Below are 15976 nucleotides of genomic sequence, written 5' to 3' on the forward strand. Positions count from 1 at the left end.
ACACGAGGGGGTGGGTGGCCAGCGCCACGCCCGACCGCCTTTGTCTCCCTAGTGGCGATGCTGAGTCGACCTAGGGGAGGCCCAGGACCGGTTCAGATAATCGTCACTGGTGTTTGCCATGAGCGGGAATCAAACCCAGGTGGCCAGGTTCGTAGTGCAGCGCGCTAACCGCTACACTACCGCTCCCAAACTAACCCACTCATACACTCACACACACCCATTCACTCACATCACCCACTCACATACTCACCCACTCACACATCCACACTCACTTAGACTCACCAGCTCACTTACACACACCCACACACTTACTTACTCACTCACGCACACCAGCTCACTCACACACTCACTCACACTAACCCACTCATACACTCACCCACTCACACACTCACCCACACTCGCCTGCACTCTCATCCACACACTCATACAAGACAAAGATCCCCCCCCCAGACTTTTGGGGAAGAAGCTGTTAGCGAGCACCAAGGAAGGCCGGCACGGCTTGTAGATAGCCAGCACCACAACCGGCCGCCTTCGTCTCCCCAGTAGCGATATTTATACACCGCACCAGTTACTCATTTGAGGTTGAGTTGACCTAGGGGAGGCCCAGGACTAGTTCAGATAATTCGTCATTGGTTTTGGCCGTGGCGGGAATCGAACTCAGTTACCCGGGTTAGTAGCACAACGCGCTAACCGCTACACACCCACCCCCCACTTACACACACTCACCCACTCCACCAATCACTCACACACTGGCTTACACGAACCCACTGACGCACCCTCACCCACTCACGCACCCTCACCCACTCACTCATCTACTCACCCAATTACTCATCCACCCAAACACTCATCCACCCACTCACACACTCACAATAAACCACTCATGTACACACTCACCCACCACATACTCACCCACTCATCCACTCACTCACTCACACTCACTCACACATACCCACTCATACACTCACACACTCACCCAAACACTCTTTCACACTCACACACTCACTCATTCACACACTCACGCATACCCACTCATACACTCACACACTCCCCCACCCACACTTATTCACACTCACCCACCCACAAATTCACCCACCCTCGACGTCATCACTGAAACCATCAGGTTCAAAAATCAGAGGCGGGGTAGGGGGACATCTTCATTCATAAGAAATTCAGAACATCTTGTGGATGTGATTAAAGATATTCAACTTAACCCTAGTGATATGCTGGTGAGCTTTGATGTAATTTATCTATTTACTAAGGTTCCAGTTAACGAGTCACTTAAATTACTCTATACGCTAGTAAATAAGACAGGTTTACCAAAAGATATTCCAAAACTAGTTGACCATTGTCTAAATAACACATGAATTTTTTTATGGAGAGGTGATTTCTGTACATGTGTAATGCGGGCGTAAATGGGCGGGTCGGATGTGACGATCCGAGAGGGAGGAGTCAGGGTCACGTGGGGGGGAGATGTTATAGCGGGGAGACAGGAAGACATCTGGGTCAGTCGGGGGAGTGAAGAGTGGAGACCACGTTGGGTGGTCGCCGTGCCTCAGCCTGGTGGCTGAGGGGCTCATGACGGCGCCAGCCAGCGGGGTGGAAGAGAGAGTGTGGGAGATAGAGTTAGAGTGAGGCCACGCAGGGCGGAGGTCGAGGAGTGGCGAGATCGCCACACACACAGAGAGTAAGACTTGGCACCGTCGGCCAGCGGTGACCAAGCACGGGGGAACGACGGGCAGCGGTGGAGCTGCAGTGAGGGCAGCGGTGGAGCTGCAGTGAGGGCAGCCGGAGGACTGCACAGGGGATCTGCAGCGGAGCTGCAGAGGTGTGGAGGCTACGTGAGCGAGGGCAGCTATGGAGCTGCCAAGGGGAGAGCTCTGAGCGAGGGCCGTGTGGGAAAAGTGTAAGAACTCGAATAAAGGACAACGGAGACAGACCCAGGATCGAGTCCTTTATTACACATGGAAAACTTTGAAGCAAGAGCACTTGCTTCAAGTACATTAAAACCATATTTATGGTTTAAATATGTAGATGACACTTTGGTTGTCTGGCCACATGAGAAAGATACACTTAATGCATTTTTAAATCATTTCAATTCATAAAACCCGGCCATCCAGTTCATCATGGAAATGGAGGTGAATAACATACTCCCCTTTCTGGTTCTTTTGCTCGGACGCAGCCTAAATTGTAAAATAACACAGATTATCATCATCACCCCACACAGAAATGCTCTATCATCAAGATGCTTATACATTGGCCTAAAACAGTGTCAGATGGTGGAGAGAGATTAAACATCTTAAAGAAGCGCTACGATTGAAGGGCTACAATAATGTTCAAATTAACAGAGCATTGAATGCCAAACCAAGATCGAACAGAAATACTGCTGAAAGCGATCAAGTTATTAAAACAATTAAAATGCCATATATCGTGGGAGTAACTGACAAATTAGCTCGACTTTTGGAAAAGCAAAAAAATCTAATTCAAATTTGGCACGGTCCACAAAATTAAAAAAATTAGTATCTTGTACTAAATATTAATTGCCTAAGTTATCAACAAAAGGTGTGTATAGGATTAATTGCCTATGTGGCAGATGCTCTATTGGACAGACAGGATGTAACATTAGCGTCAAACTAAAAGAACACCAAATAAATATTAAAAACTTTCAAACACAACTGTCGGCAGTTGCAGAACATGCTTGCTAAAATGACACTCAATTGATTTTGATAAAGTTGAAGTGTTGTGTAAAACGTATTATTACTAGCCAAGACTAATTCGAGAATCCTTTGAAATTGAGAGAAATACAAATAATTTAACCGCTCTGACAACTACTGGCTTAGTGCGACCTGGAAGGGTATTATTAAGTAATTGTAAGATGAGGAGATCAAGAAAAAGGCCGAATAAGAGGTGGGGCGATGTGGTGCGGTTGGACATGGTGGCCCGAGGAGCGGAGGGAGAGATGGCGTGGGACGTGGCAGTGTGGAGAAGGTTGGCAAAGATGGCGGACCCCACATGACTGGGACAAACGCGTGGAAGAAGAAGATATTACACTTACTTATAAAGGAAACGCACACTAATTAAATGATTACTAATCTATTACATAATTACAATAGCCCCCCCCTCCCCAGCATCTGATTGCTGCCCCTGATGGTTTCAGTGATGACGTCATCCTGCTCTATCTAAGACTGGAAGCAGGTGGATGGCTTCACTATTCTGGCAAATCGCCCGATGATGCTGAATGTAATTAACAGCGAAAGTCGTATTCAAATTATAAATGTTGTTACTCTCCAACACACCGGTGGGCTGAAGTAGTAACTAACTGGAATGTTGTTTACATTACAAACCTTACTGGCTGTGTCGGTTGGTGGAGGGTTATGACACATTTATACTTGACCAACAAACCTTTATTATGAATAATATTGATCGCGAAAGCCTACGTGTTAAACTCGCTCGCACATACACATTCACCCACCTACCTACATACTCACTCATTCACTCACTCACGCTCACACATACCCACTCATACACTCACGCACTCATCCACGCACACACTCACCCAAACACTCATTCACACTCACACACTCTCCCACCCACAAACTTATTCGCACTCACACACTCGCCCACCCACTCACCCACCAACCCACCCGCACACTCGCTCACACACTCTGCTCACTCACCCACTCGCACACACTCACAGACAACAATAACATCTCAACACGGTCGATACGAGCAACACCGCGTGGCCTTGTAGACAAAACAATGGCACCGCCATGGGGTGAGCTCTTTCTTGTTTTCAACAACAAACCTTCGCAAAATGCACTGCGCCAGCAACACTTTTAATACAAAGTCGTGTGCTTCGAAGTCATACTTTTGATTATTAAAGGAGGTTGCCCGTTACACAACAGCTACCATTACTGGTTACCAGCCAAATTCCGAGTGGATTTTAAGATAATGCTATTAACCTATAAGGCTTTAAAAGGGCCCACCCCACATTACTTGCAGGAACTAATACATTTATATATTCTATCAAGGTCCTTAAGATCTCCTGATCTCCAACTGCGCAGCACTCTCAGGTCTCTAGAGTTGCGCTCTTTTGGTGATGGGACTTTCGTTAGCGTGGCACCCAAGCTATGGAACGCCTTGCCACTTAAAATCAGCAATCGGAGACTGTTGATATATTTAAGTCCGCTTTGAAAACCCATCTCTTTAAAGTGGCCTTCCCTCTTTTGATTGGTCGTTTTCCCTGGTTCTGTTTTTGTTTCCTGCTATTCATGCGTTGCGCATTGGTAATTATTCTCATTATTAGTGTAACTTAATCATGTCATATTACAACAACAAAAATAGGCATCAGAAATTATTATATTTTTATCATTTTAAATCTCAGCAGGTCCCTTGGTTTGTGTTATACAAGTACGGTATTATCCACTCCGTCTCTCTTGTCTGGCCTTTGATTACACTGTTTAACAATTTTTTTGTCCCTGGGTAGTAAGTCTGATTTCCTAAATGCTTATGCCTCAAAAATACAGAAAATGGCTATTATTCCCCAAAACTTTGCTTTTGTGAAATTTACCTATTTTCCAGAACATTCCAGATAGATTCAGTGCTGGGTAAACTTGGAATAACTTCTAGAACATTCTAGAACTTTCCAGTAATATAAATAGTAGTATAAATACAGGGGCCTTAAGCCCACCAGTTCAGTTTAGTTCCAACTGCTTAAGTGGATACACATCTACATTTTTCTGAGATGGCATGAAGAGGCTGCGAGCATCCGGTAGACGCATTTTGCTATGTCTGTAGCCAATTTATCAAGAAAAGAGCAAAAACGTACTCTGTGGAAGCATCTGCTAAGATGTGTGAGGCCTACAAGGCATATTTCGACATTCCTGTCAGGGATCAAGACAAACCCTGGGCACCTCATTTCACCTGCGAGCAATGCAAAAAAAACTCTGGAAGGTAAGATGGACAATTGTTGCTCGGTATTTTTTTACTCTTAGTGCAATCAGGTACAGAGTGGAGCCTTTACCCCATGTGAGCTTGTTATTGAGTGGGTGTGGCTGTGTAAAAGTATGCGAGGCTGAAAGAGGGAGGGGCCTCCAGCTGGCCACGTGTCCGAGTTGAGCCTCCTAGATATGTGGTAACTTCCAGAGACGCGTAGAGAAAAGTCATATTCGGAATATTTATTTTTACTGGAGAAATTCGATAATAAAATACAATTCTCACGACGTTTCGGCCACAACGCAAGCAGCCGTCCTCAGGTGAAGAACAGGTCTGTCGGAAAGACAGCTCTTTTTCACAGAGGGGTGCAAGGTATAGGAAAGGTAATACAAAAACGAGATAAAATACATTTACTTTACCAGGTAGAGCCCAATAAGATAGGAGCTTCTTTTTCAAAAGCGACCTCGCCACAAATGATAGCTCAACGAAGTTGTTTTCCATGTGGAAATGTATAGCAGCCAAATACTTACTCTTTGGTTCTTTCGGTAAAGTCACGTAGTTAGACATAAAAGAAAAGAAAACAAATCACGACGTTTCGATAGCAACACAAGCGGTCGTCATCAGGCATGAAAGCTTCAAATCAAGATTTAGCCAAATAATATAAAACGCATGATGTTAATTCTAAATGTGGAGGGAAAACACGGAGGACCTGGAAACATTTTAAACTAAAAACTATTTTTAAAAAATGTAAGGTTACCAGGTAAAGCCCCCTGAGCTATGTAACTCTTTTCCAGAAGCGACCTGGCCACAAATGATAACTCAATGAAGTGGCTTATTTTCACGTGGAAATGTATTGCAGCAGCTAAATACTCTAAACGCACGTAGATTCTAAATGTGGAAGGAAAAACCGGATAAAAATCCACACGACCACGAGGAGAGAGACGTAAGAACTTCAAATATACAGCAGGCATCATGGTCGGGATCGAACCCACGACCTACCTGCACACCAGGCGAGGTAGTTAACATTTTGCCACTGTCCCCCCCTTCCCTCTCATTCTGTAGCTTCAAGCAGTGCCTGCGGAGGTCCAACGACACGGCGTCGCTCGTCATGGGCCAGGCATACTTCAACGTCATCAGCGTGCCCTGCTTCACTCTCGAGGAGCACGAGGAGTGTGCCGAGAGGTCCTGGCTGGGATGGTAAAGGCTGTGCGATGCGACACTGCCACCACCGCTCCTCCAACCCGCATTGTCTCCACCCATGTCAGAATCAATCCATTATACGCACTGCTTCACACAGTGCGTATAATGGATTAATCCGATGAGCTATGAAGCTCTTGTCCACAAATGTTTAGTAGCGACGGGTCTACGGGCAGTGGTGGGTCTACGGGCAGTGTTGAGTCTATGGGAATGTTGAGTGTATAGGCAGTGTTGAGTCTATGGGCAGTGTTGAGTCTATGGGCAGTGTTGAGTCTATGGGCAGTGTTGAGTCTATGGGCAGTGTTGAGTCTAAGGGCAGTGCTGAGTCTATGGACAGTGTTGAGTGTATGGGCAGTGTTGAGTCTATGGGCAGTGTTGAGTCTATGGTGTAGTGAATCTATGGGCCTTGCTGTTCAGTGTACAGGGGAAGTTGATTCCAGTGGAGGGATGCAAGGAGGGAGAAGAACCGATCACGGGATTGGGTACAGATAGGAGGGACAGAGAGGGAAGATTGAGACCAAAGAGGACGAGAGGATGGGACAAGGAAGGAGATGAGATGTGAGATGAGGTGGGTAAGGCCATGGAGAGATTTTAGTTTATTTTGTTGTATCAACGTAAATAATTGTGTCACGTTGCATGAATAATACCAACTGCTAAATAATTACATATACAACGTAATTCGCTCTCTGTCGGTCACCACCTATCTTACGAGATACATCCAGAGGGGCACATCACCGCATTTTACGAGATTAAACACAACTATTGATCATTCATCTCATTCACATTCCTAACTGAGATATGATGTCTACAGGGATAGTTATTAAAATGATAGTAATCATAATGGTAGGTTTTTACCCTTTTAACTGGTACAAAACTGACACCTTTATTCAAGGCATCATGTTTGCAATGACCACAACACAAGTAGTCAATAAAGCAAACAAAAAGAAGCAACTCTGATAAGGATAATAATATGCACTGTCCTTGAAGTTGATTAGCCCACACCCGAGACGGCTTTCTTTAGAGCCTAGTCCCCATTGGTGTAGGGCCAGATGACACCAGAAGGCGTACAACTCAAAAACAGTGCAATATCAGAGTATTGAGAGTTCGGGGTAAACATTTACACTATGAGATCTCTTTTACCAGTGGCAAAATATAATGGTAGGTTTTTACCCTTTTAACTGGTACAAAACTGACACCTTTATTCAAGGCATCATGTTTGCAATGACCACAACACAAGTAGTCAATAAAGCAAACAAAAAGAAGCAACTCTGATAAGGATAATAATATGCACTGTCCTTGAAGTTGATTAGCCCACACCCGAGACGGCTTTCTTTAGAGCCTAGTCCCCATTGGTGTAGGGCCAGATGACACCAGAAGGCGTACAACTCAAAAACAGTGCAATATCAGAGTATTGAGAGTTCGGGGTAAACATTTACACTATGAGATCTCTTTTACCAGTGGCAAAATATAATGGTAGGTTTTTACCCTTTTAACTGGTACAAAACTGACACCTTTATTCAAGGCATCATGTTTGCAATGACCACAACACAAGTAGTCAATAAAGCAAACAAAAAGAAGCAACTCTGATAAGGATAATAATATGCACTGTCCTTGAAGTTGATTAGCCCACACCCGAGACGGCTTTCTTTAGAGCCTAGTCCCCATTGGTGTAGGGCCAGATGACACCAGAAGGCGTACAACTCAAAAACAGTGCAATATCAGAGTATTGAGAGTTCGGGGTAAACATTTACACTATGAGATCTCTTTTACCAGTGGCAAAATATAATGGTAGGTTTTTACCCTTTTAACTGGTACAAAACTGACACCTTTATTCAAGGCATCATGTTTGCAATGACCACAACACAAGTAGTCAATAAAGCAAACAAAAAGAAGCAACTCTGATAAGGATAATAATATGCACTGTCCTTGAAGTTGATTAGCCCACACCCGAGACGGCTTTCTTTAGAGCCTAGTCCCCATTGGTGTAGGGCCAGATGACACCAGAAGGCGTACAACTCAAAAACAGTGCAATATCAGAGTATTGAGAGTTCGGGGTAAACATTTACACTATGAGATCTCTTTTACCAGTGGCAAAATATAATGGTAGGTTTTTACCCTTTTAACTGGTACAAAACTGACACCTTTATTCAAGGCATCATGTTTGCAATGACCACAACACAAGTAGTCAATAAAGCAAACAAAAAGAAGCAACTCTGATAAGGATAATAATATGCACTGTCCTTGAAGTTGATTAGCCCACACCCGAGACGCCTTCTGGTGTCATCTGGCCCTACACCAATGGGGACTAGGCTCTAAAGAAAGCCGTCTCGGGTGTGGGCTAATCAACTTCAAGGACAGTGCATATTATTATCCTTATCAGAGTTGCTTCTTTTTGTTTGCTTTATTGACTACTTGTGTTGTGGTCATTGCAAACATGATGCCTTGAATAAAGGTGTCAGTTTTGTACCAGTTAAAAGGGTAAAAACCTACCATTATATTTTGCCACTGGTAAAAGAGATCTCATAGTGTAAATGTTTACCCCGAACTCTCAATACTCTGATATTGCACTGTTTTTGAGTTGTACGCCTTCTGGTGTCATCTGGCCCTACACCAATGGGGACTAGGCTCTAAAGAAAGCCGTCTCGGGTGTGGGCTAATCAACTTCAAGGACAGTGCATATTATTATCCTTATCAGAGTTGCTTCTTTTTGTTTGCTTTATTGACTACTTGTGTTGTGGTCATTGCAAACATGATGCCTTGAATAAAGGTGTCAGTTTTGTACCAGTTAAAAGGGTAAAAACCTACCATTATATTTTGCCACTGGTAAAAGAGATCTCATAGTGTAAATGTTTACCCCGAACTCTCAATACTCTGATATTGCACTGTTTTTGAGTTGTACGCCTTCTGGTGTCATCTGGCCCTACACCAATGGGGACTAGGCTCTAAAGAAAGCCGTCTCGGGTGTGGGCTAATCAACTTCAAGGACAGTGCATATTATTATCCTTATCAGAGTTGCTTCTTTTTGTTTGCTTTATTGACTACTTGTGTTGTGGTCATTGCAAACATGATGCCTTGAATAAAGGTGTCAGTTTTGTACCAGTTAAAAGGGTAAAAACCTACCATTATATTTTGCCACTGGTAAAAGAGATCTCATAGTGTAAATGTTTACCCCGAACTCTCAATACTCTGATATTGCACTGTTTTTGAGTTGTACGCCTTCTGGTGTCATCTGGCCCTACACCAATGGGGACTAGGCTCTAAAGAAAGCCGTCTCGGGTGTGGGCTAATCAACTTCAAGGACAGTGCATATTATTATCCTTATCAGAGTTGCTTCTTTTTGTTTGCTTTATTGACTACTTGTGTTGTGGTCATTGCAAACATGATGCCTTGAATAAAGGTGTCAGTTTTGTACCAGTTAAAAGGGTAAAAACCTACCATTATATTTTGCCACTGGTAAAAGAGATCTCATAGTGTAAATGTTTACCCCGAACTCTCAATACTCTGATATTGCACTGTTTTTGAGTTGTACGCCTTCTGGTGTCATCTGGCCCTACACCAATGGGGACTAGGCTCTAAAGAAAGCCGTCTCGGGTGTGGGCTAATCAACTTCAAGGACAGTGCATATTATTATCCTTATCAGAGTTGCTTCTTTTTGTTTGCTTTATTGACTACTTGTGTTGTGGTCATTGCAAACATGATGCCTTGAATAAAGGTGTCAGTTTTGTACCAGTTAAAAGGGTAAAAACCTACCATTATATTTTGCCACTGGTAAAAGAGATCTCATAGTGTAAATGTTTACCCCGAACTCTCAATACTCTGATATTGCACTGTTTTTGAGTTGTACGCCTTCTGGTGTCATCTGGCCCTACACCAATGGGGACTAGGCTCTAAAGAAAGCCGTCTCGGGTGTGGGCTAATCAACTTCAAGGACAGTGCATATTATTATCCTTATCAGAGTTGCTTCTTTTTGTTTGCTTTATTGACTACTTGTGTTGTGGTCATTGCAAACATGATGCCTTGAATAAAGGTGTCAGTTTTGTACCAGTTAAAAGGGTAAAAACCTACCATTATATTTTGCCACTGGTAAAAGAGATCTCATAGTGTAAATGTTTACCCCGAACTCTCAATACTCTGATATTGCACTGTTTTTGAGTTGTACGCCTTCTGGTGTCATCTGGCCCTACACCAATGGGGACTAGGCTCTAAAGAAAGCCGTCTCGGGTGTGGGCTAATCAACTTCAAGGACAGTGCATATTATTATCCTTATCAGAGTTGCTTCTTTTTGTTTGCTTTATTGACTACTTGTGTTGTGGTCATTGCAAACATGATGCCTTGAATAAAGGTGTCAGTTTTGTACCAGTTAAAAGGGTAAAAACCTACCATTATATTTTGCCACTGGTAAAAGAGATCTCATAGTGTAAATGTTTACCCCGAACTCTCAATACTCTGATATTGCACTGTTTTTGAGTTGTACGCCTTCTGGTGTCATCTGGCCCTACACCAATGGGGACTAGGCTCTAAAGAAAGCCGTCTCGGGTGTGGGCTAATCAACTTCAAGGACAGTGCATATTATTATCCTTATCAGAGTTGCTTCTTTTTGTTTGCTTTATTGACTACTTGTGTTGTGGTCATTGCAAACATGATGCCTTGAATAAAGGTGTCAGTTTTGTACCAGTTAAAAGGGTAAAAACCTACCATTATATTTTGCCACTGGTAAAAGAGATCTCATAGTGTAAATGTTTACCCCGAACTCTCAATACTCTGATATTGCACTGTTTTTGAGTTGTACGCCTTCTGGTGTCATCTGGCCCTACACCAATGGGGACTAGGCTCTAAAGAAAGCCGTCTCGGGTGTGGGCTAATCAACTTCAAGGACAGTGCATATTATTATCCTTATCAGAGTTGCTTCTTTTTGTTTGCTTTATTGACTACTTGTGTTGTGGTCATTGCAAACATGATGCCTTGAATAAAGGTGTCAGTTTTGTACCAGTTAAAAGGGTAAAAACCTACCATTATATTTTGCCACTGGTAAAAGAGATCTCATAGTGATAGTAATCATGTACGGCCCTTTTCCAATCCACAGTAGGATGAAAGCCTCCCCTCTCCATGCCGTGTGAATTGGCGAATGGGGAGATTAGGAGAGGGGGGGGGATCAAGGGACCAATTATGATCTCACTTGCGGCTCATTATTGTGACAGACCCAACGCAGAAGATCCCTGGGTGTTATCTTCCACGAAGGTGTTCATGGTCCACCCTAAACTGGACACTGCACAGACCATGACAACAGATGCGGATACCTGATGCACAAACTATGGAATGTTAAAACTCTCCAGTGTGCGACTGTCGTCATCCAGAACAGACCATACAACATGTTTTCTTTGGGTCTTTCGGTAAAGTCACGTAGATAGGTTCAAAGAAAATAACAAAAAACTACGACGTTTCGATCACAACACAAGCGATCATCACTAGGAGGAAAAAAAGAGGAAAGCTGCTGAGGCAGACTGTTTTAAAGGTGTAAAATCGGTGTAGCCCAAGGGTCATAAACGAAGTTGGCGGGGCTAGTGATGTTAATGTGAGAAATTAGCATGTTAATGTAAGATCGGAGGGCGACATCCACGGCAAAGGTGCGGAGGTGGCCATGTTAATGTTAATCTCTCTGACGCAGTTGTTATCTGGCTTGACCACCTGAATGTGAAATTATAGCTGTTGATCTGCATCCACACGAAATTAGAAGGCTTTTGCTTGCCATGGTTGGGAATCGAAATCTCGTTTTCGAGTGTGAACCAGCACTCACCCTCTGGATGGTAACTCGACAGTCTCGAAATGCAACTACATCTCGAGACTGACAACAGCCCGGACTCTGATGGGGTCGCTAGACAATATACTTAGAGATCCGTCTCTGAGCTGGTCTAGAGACAATGATAGACAGACTGGTCTCAGTCATCCACTCACTCACCCACTCACTGACTTACCCACCCACTGATCTACTCACACACTCACTCATCCACTCACTCACTAATTTATCCACGCAGGAAGCCAATCTCTGAATCACTCACTGACTATTTCACTCACTCACCCACCCACTCACTCATCCACGAACTCTCCCACTCACTCAGTCATCCACTCACTCACCCACTCATCCACTCTCTGACCAAATCATTCACTCACTCACCCACTAACTTTCTCACTCAGTCATTCATCCACCCACTAACCCAATTGCTAACTCACTTACTCACTCACTACCCCACTCACTCACTCACTCACCCACTCATTTATCCACCCAGGAAGCCAATCTCTTACTCACTCACAACTTCACTCACTCAGCCACCCACACACTCACCCATCCACTCACCCATCCACTCATCAACTCACAGACGCCAGGTGCTGGCAGCGTGGTGACATTGGGCAGTCGATAGGCGATATGAGACTCGCAAATCGATCGCCAGCATCAATCCATACAAGCAAAGGGACTGACGGCATGCATTCGACTGCAGGTGCCAAAGGCACGAGACGGTCTACAGAGCTATCATTCGGGATCAGGAGCCCTACCAGTACGGCGCCGTGGATCTCATCGACCTGCCCGTGACCTCACCGACACTGGCGGCACGGGGGAATAAGGGCACGGAGGTGCCGGGCACGCAGGAGAGAGGGGAGACGGCAGAGGAGGGAGCGGCGGACGGGGCACGGAGCCCGGGGATCTCCTCCCCTGGGGCCGAGGGGATGGCTGGGGTCGCCGTGGCTGAGAAGCCGACGGTCAAAGCCGCGACAGAGCGGCAGAGTCAAGGTGAGCTCTGATCACCTCGATTCTGTCAGTCCACGAGTTTTACTAAGGAGTGTTAGCTGCTGATGTTGTTTAAGCATTTTAATTTGCGTGTGTTGTGACTCAAATGACAGCCCAATGAAGTGGATTATCACGTGGAAATATATAGCAGCAGCCAAATACTTTAAACGCGTGATGTTCATTATAAATGTGATTGGAAAAACTGTAGGACCCAGATAATTTTCACGCGACCACAGGGAAAGAGACGCGCAAACTCCAAATATACAGCAGGCATCAGGGTTGGGATCGAACCCATGACCTCCTGTATATCAGGCTAGTTAGTAAACATCTCATCACCGTAGTTTAGGCGCTGCCCTACAGCCACAAGAGACGCGGATATTTACCGCTTGCTGTACTGCCTCATGCAGCCATACCTGTGGTGGTGGACATTTATATTATAAAGCTACCAACTGTGCCAGTTTTAGTTTCAAAATGTTTTTCACGATATCCTGACCATTTGTGAAAATCCGGATTTTAATCCCCCGGTTTAATATTTTCGGGCCGAATCCTGGGTTCACGATGCCTGAGTGGTGGGCGTGGGCTAGCTGAGTAGTGGGCGGTGACTACCTGAGTAGTGGGTGGGGCTTCCCGAGTAGTGGGCGGTCCCACCTGAGTAGTGGGCGGTCCCACCTGAGTAGTGGGCGGGGCTAACTGAGTTGTGTGGAAGGCTATTTCAGAATATTATATAATACTGTTTTTTTGGGGGGTTTGATAATTTGTCACGTAAACAGAATTTTCCAATTCGTTACTAGTACAGCACACCGGCGTGTTAGAGAGCCAAGCCACAACATTTACAATCTGAGTATGACGTTCGTCAGGATTACAACTAGCTTCATCAGGCGACAGCCAGATTTATTGGCAGCGGGCAGACTTCCTGACCACCTCCGATTAACGCTTTTGGCTATGTACGGTGCGAACACTATACACTACACTATACACTACAGACACTACAGACATTACACGATACACTACATGGCTATACACGACACAGTACACTATGCGACTGTATACTACACTACCATACACTACACCACTATACTAAATTGAAAACTCGTTTTTTTATAACTGCTTTTTGTGTGTTAGTTTGTTGTTCTTCCCCCGCAACCTCTGATTAGCATGGTTGGCTATGCACAGTGCGAAGAAGTTCAACATACACATCTAGTGGGTACAAATGGAAGGAGGCTTCTCTGGAGGCAACACGTTTTTTTTATTCAATAACGATACAGCTTAACACAAAGGGGTTACAGCCCCTTTCACCCGATATCCTAAGGAGGTATGTCCTCACTAGCGTGCCCTACACACTGGGAGAGCTGTCCGCTAAGGGTCCTCTGGCTAGCGGGACCTAGGGAGGCTAACCTGACCCAGCCAAGGTCCTCGGGTCCTATCCACAGGGCTGCTCCGACCCGACCCAGCCAAGGTCCTCGGGTCTGGCCCCCGGCTCCAGGTCTTCCAGGTGACTTCTTGAGTCTTCGAGTGGATGACAACTATCGGGCCCGTTCAGGGACCCAGCTTTTATACACATTCCCAGCTCATTCCGCCCCTAGTCACACCTTCCTTCTGGAATCTTCCTGAGGGACCTAGCGTGTGACGTCATCCCCCAGCCCCCTTTTTGGGGTCTGGGGTCCGCACCCCTGGTCACCATGATCCCCAGGGATTACCTTGGCCCAACGGCCCGACTTCATCGACCTCGCCGGCTCAGCCTCTATTCTGCCCCCTGTTGACACGGGGCCGGTACTACCGGCTATGAGTAGTGGCGATCGCGCTCAACAATGTCACTACACACACATTGCACCGTCAGAACCTGAGTATAAAACATACAAATATGCCAGTTACAAGCGGATTTAACCAAAGAAAGCCCTATAAGCAGCCTTTGTGGACTTCCAGAAGCCTGGAAATTGTTTGCAATTACATCCACCTGTTCACGCTATGAACAGCAAACCATATATGATACAATAGGGGGTCCAGAGAGTGACGCCTGACTTTTAATCGAGCTCCCGGCCATGGGTTACTCAGCAGAGCCGTGAAATAGGAATGTCTATTTTGTGTTTGTTATCGGGTTGTAACTAAGGGTGAATTCGACTTTAAAAAAATCTAAATACCAGAGATCCGCGTGAGCGGTACCTGTCACCTCCAAGCCAGCTACACAGCTGGACGCGTCGCTAGGAGACTTTCCTTGTTGGTTTTTCTCGCTCGGCGCCACGGTGGCTCGGATATGTTAACTACCTCGCCTGGTATACAATCGATGTAGATCACCGACCCCCCCCCTGCCCCGTACTGTGACCGAAGCTGTGTACTCGGCTAATGTTGAGTCCTCACATCTGACCACAGTTGACATCTACCCTTTCTGGGTGTTAAGATGTGCAAACACCAATTAGGTACCTTTTGCAAGGCATATATTATCCGAGCATGTTTGCATGTTTTCCACAAATACGTGCGGCTAATTCAGACTTGATTCCTTGCAAAATGTATCTATTTGGTGTTTGGATATCTTAACATGATATCTCAATACCATCTTACTGCCTGCAATCCACCTCACAACCATCTCTCTCTACAACCACGATAGGAGATGTTATCTACCTCGCCTGGTATACAGAGGTTCGTGGGTTCGATCCATACCCTGACGGTGCCTGCTGTATATTTGGAGTTTGCGTATCTCTCGCCCCGTGGTCGCGTGGATTGTTCTCAGGATCCTCTGATTTCTCCTTCCACATTTATAATTAACATGCGTTTAGATTATTTGTCTGCTATAAATGTCCATACGATAAGCGTCTTCGTCGAGCTATAATTTGTGATAGCCAGGTCTCTTCTGAAAAAGAGCTACATCACTGAGTGGGCTTTACATGTAAAAAAATATATATATTTTAGAGTTTTTATAGTAAAAAAAAGTCATCACAATTTCCACTTGAACGCCACTCTTCGCGAGTGTAGTGTCGTGTAGAATCACTCAGTCGGACACGCTGTTCCAAGTCACCTGCTTACACTTTATTACTCTACTCCTGCACCAGTTGTAGGCACTCTTATCTCTGT

General features: G+C 45.0%; 1 protein-coding gene across 2 annotated transcripts in view; it reads left to right on the plus strand.

Annotated features, from left to right (window-relative positions):
• The window catches only part of PLA2G3 (phospholipase A2 group III), a 29530-nt gene that overhangs the window by 6623 nt on the left and 6931 nt on the right, over positions 1-15976 (plus strand). For both annotated transcript variants that reach the window (XM_078883978.1, XM_078883977.1), the window contains exons 3-4: positions 5995-6129; positions 12624-12913. In XM_078883978.1, coding sequence (XP_078740104.1) covers positions 5995-6129; positions 12624-12913 — 425 coding nt within the window. The remainder of the gene's footprint in view (positions 1-5994; positions 6130-12623; positions 12914-15976) is intronic.

Source organism: Lampetra fluviatilis, chromosome 76 (assembly GCF_964198595.1).
Source record: "Lampetra fluviatilis chromosome 76, kcLamFluv1.1, whole genome shotgun sequence".
Lineage (NCBI taxonomy): Eukaryota > Metazoa > Chordata > Hyperoartia > Petromyzontiformes > Petromyzontidae > Lampetra > Lampetra fluviatilis.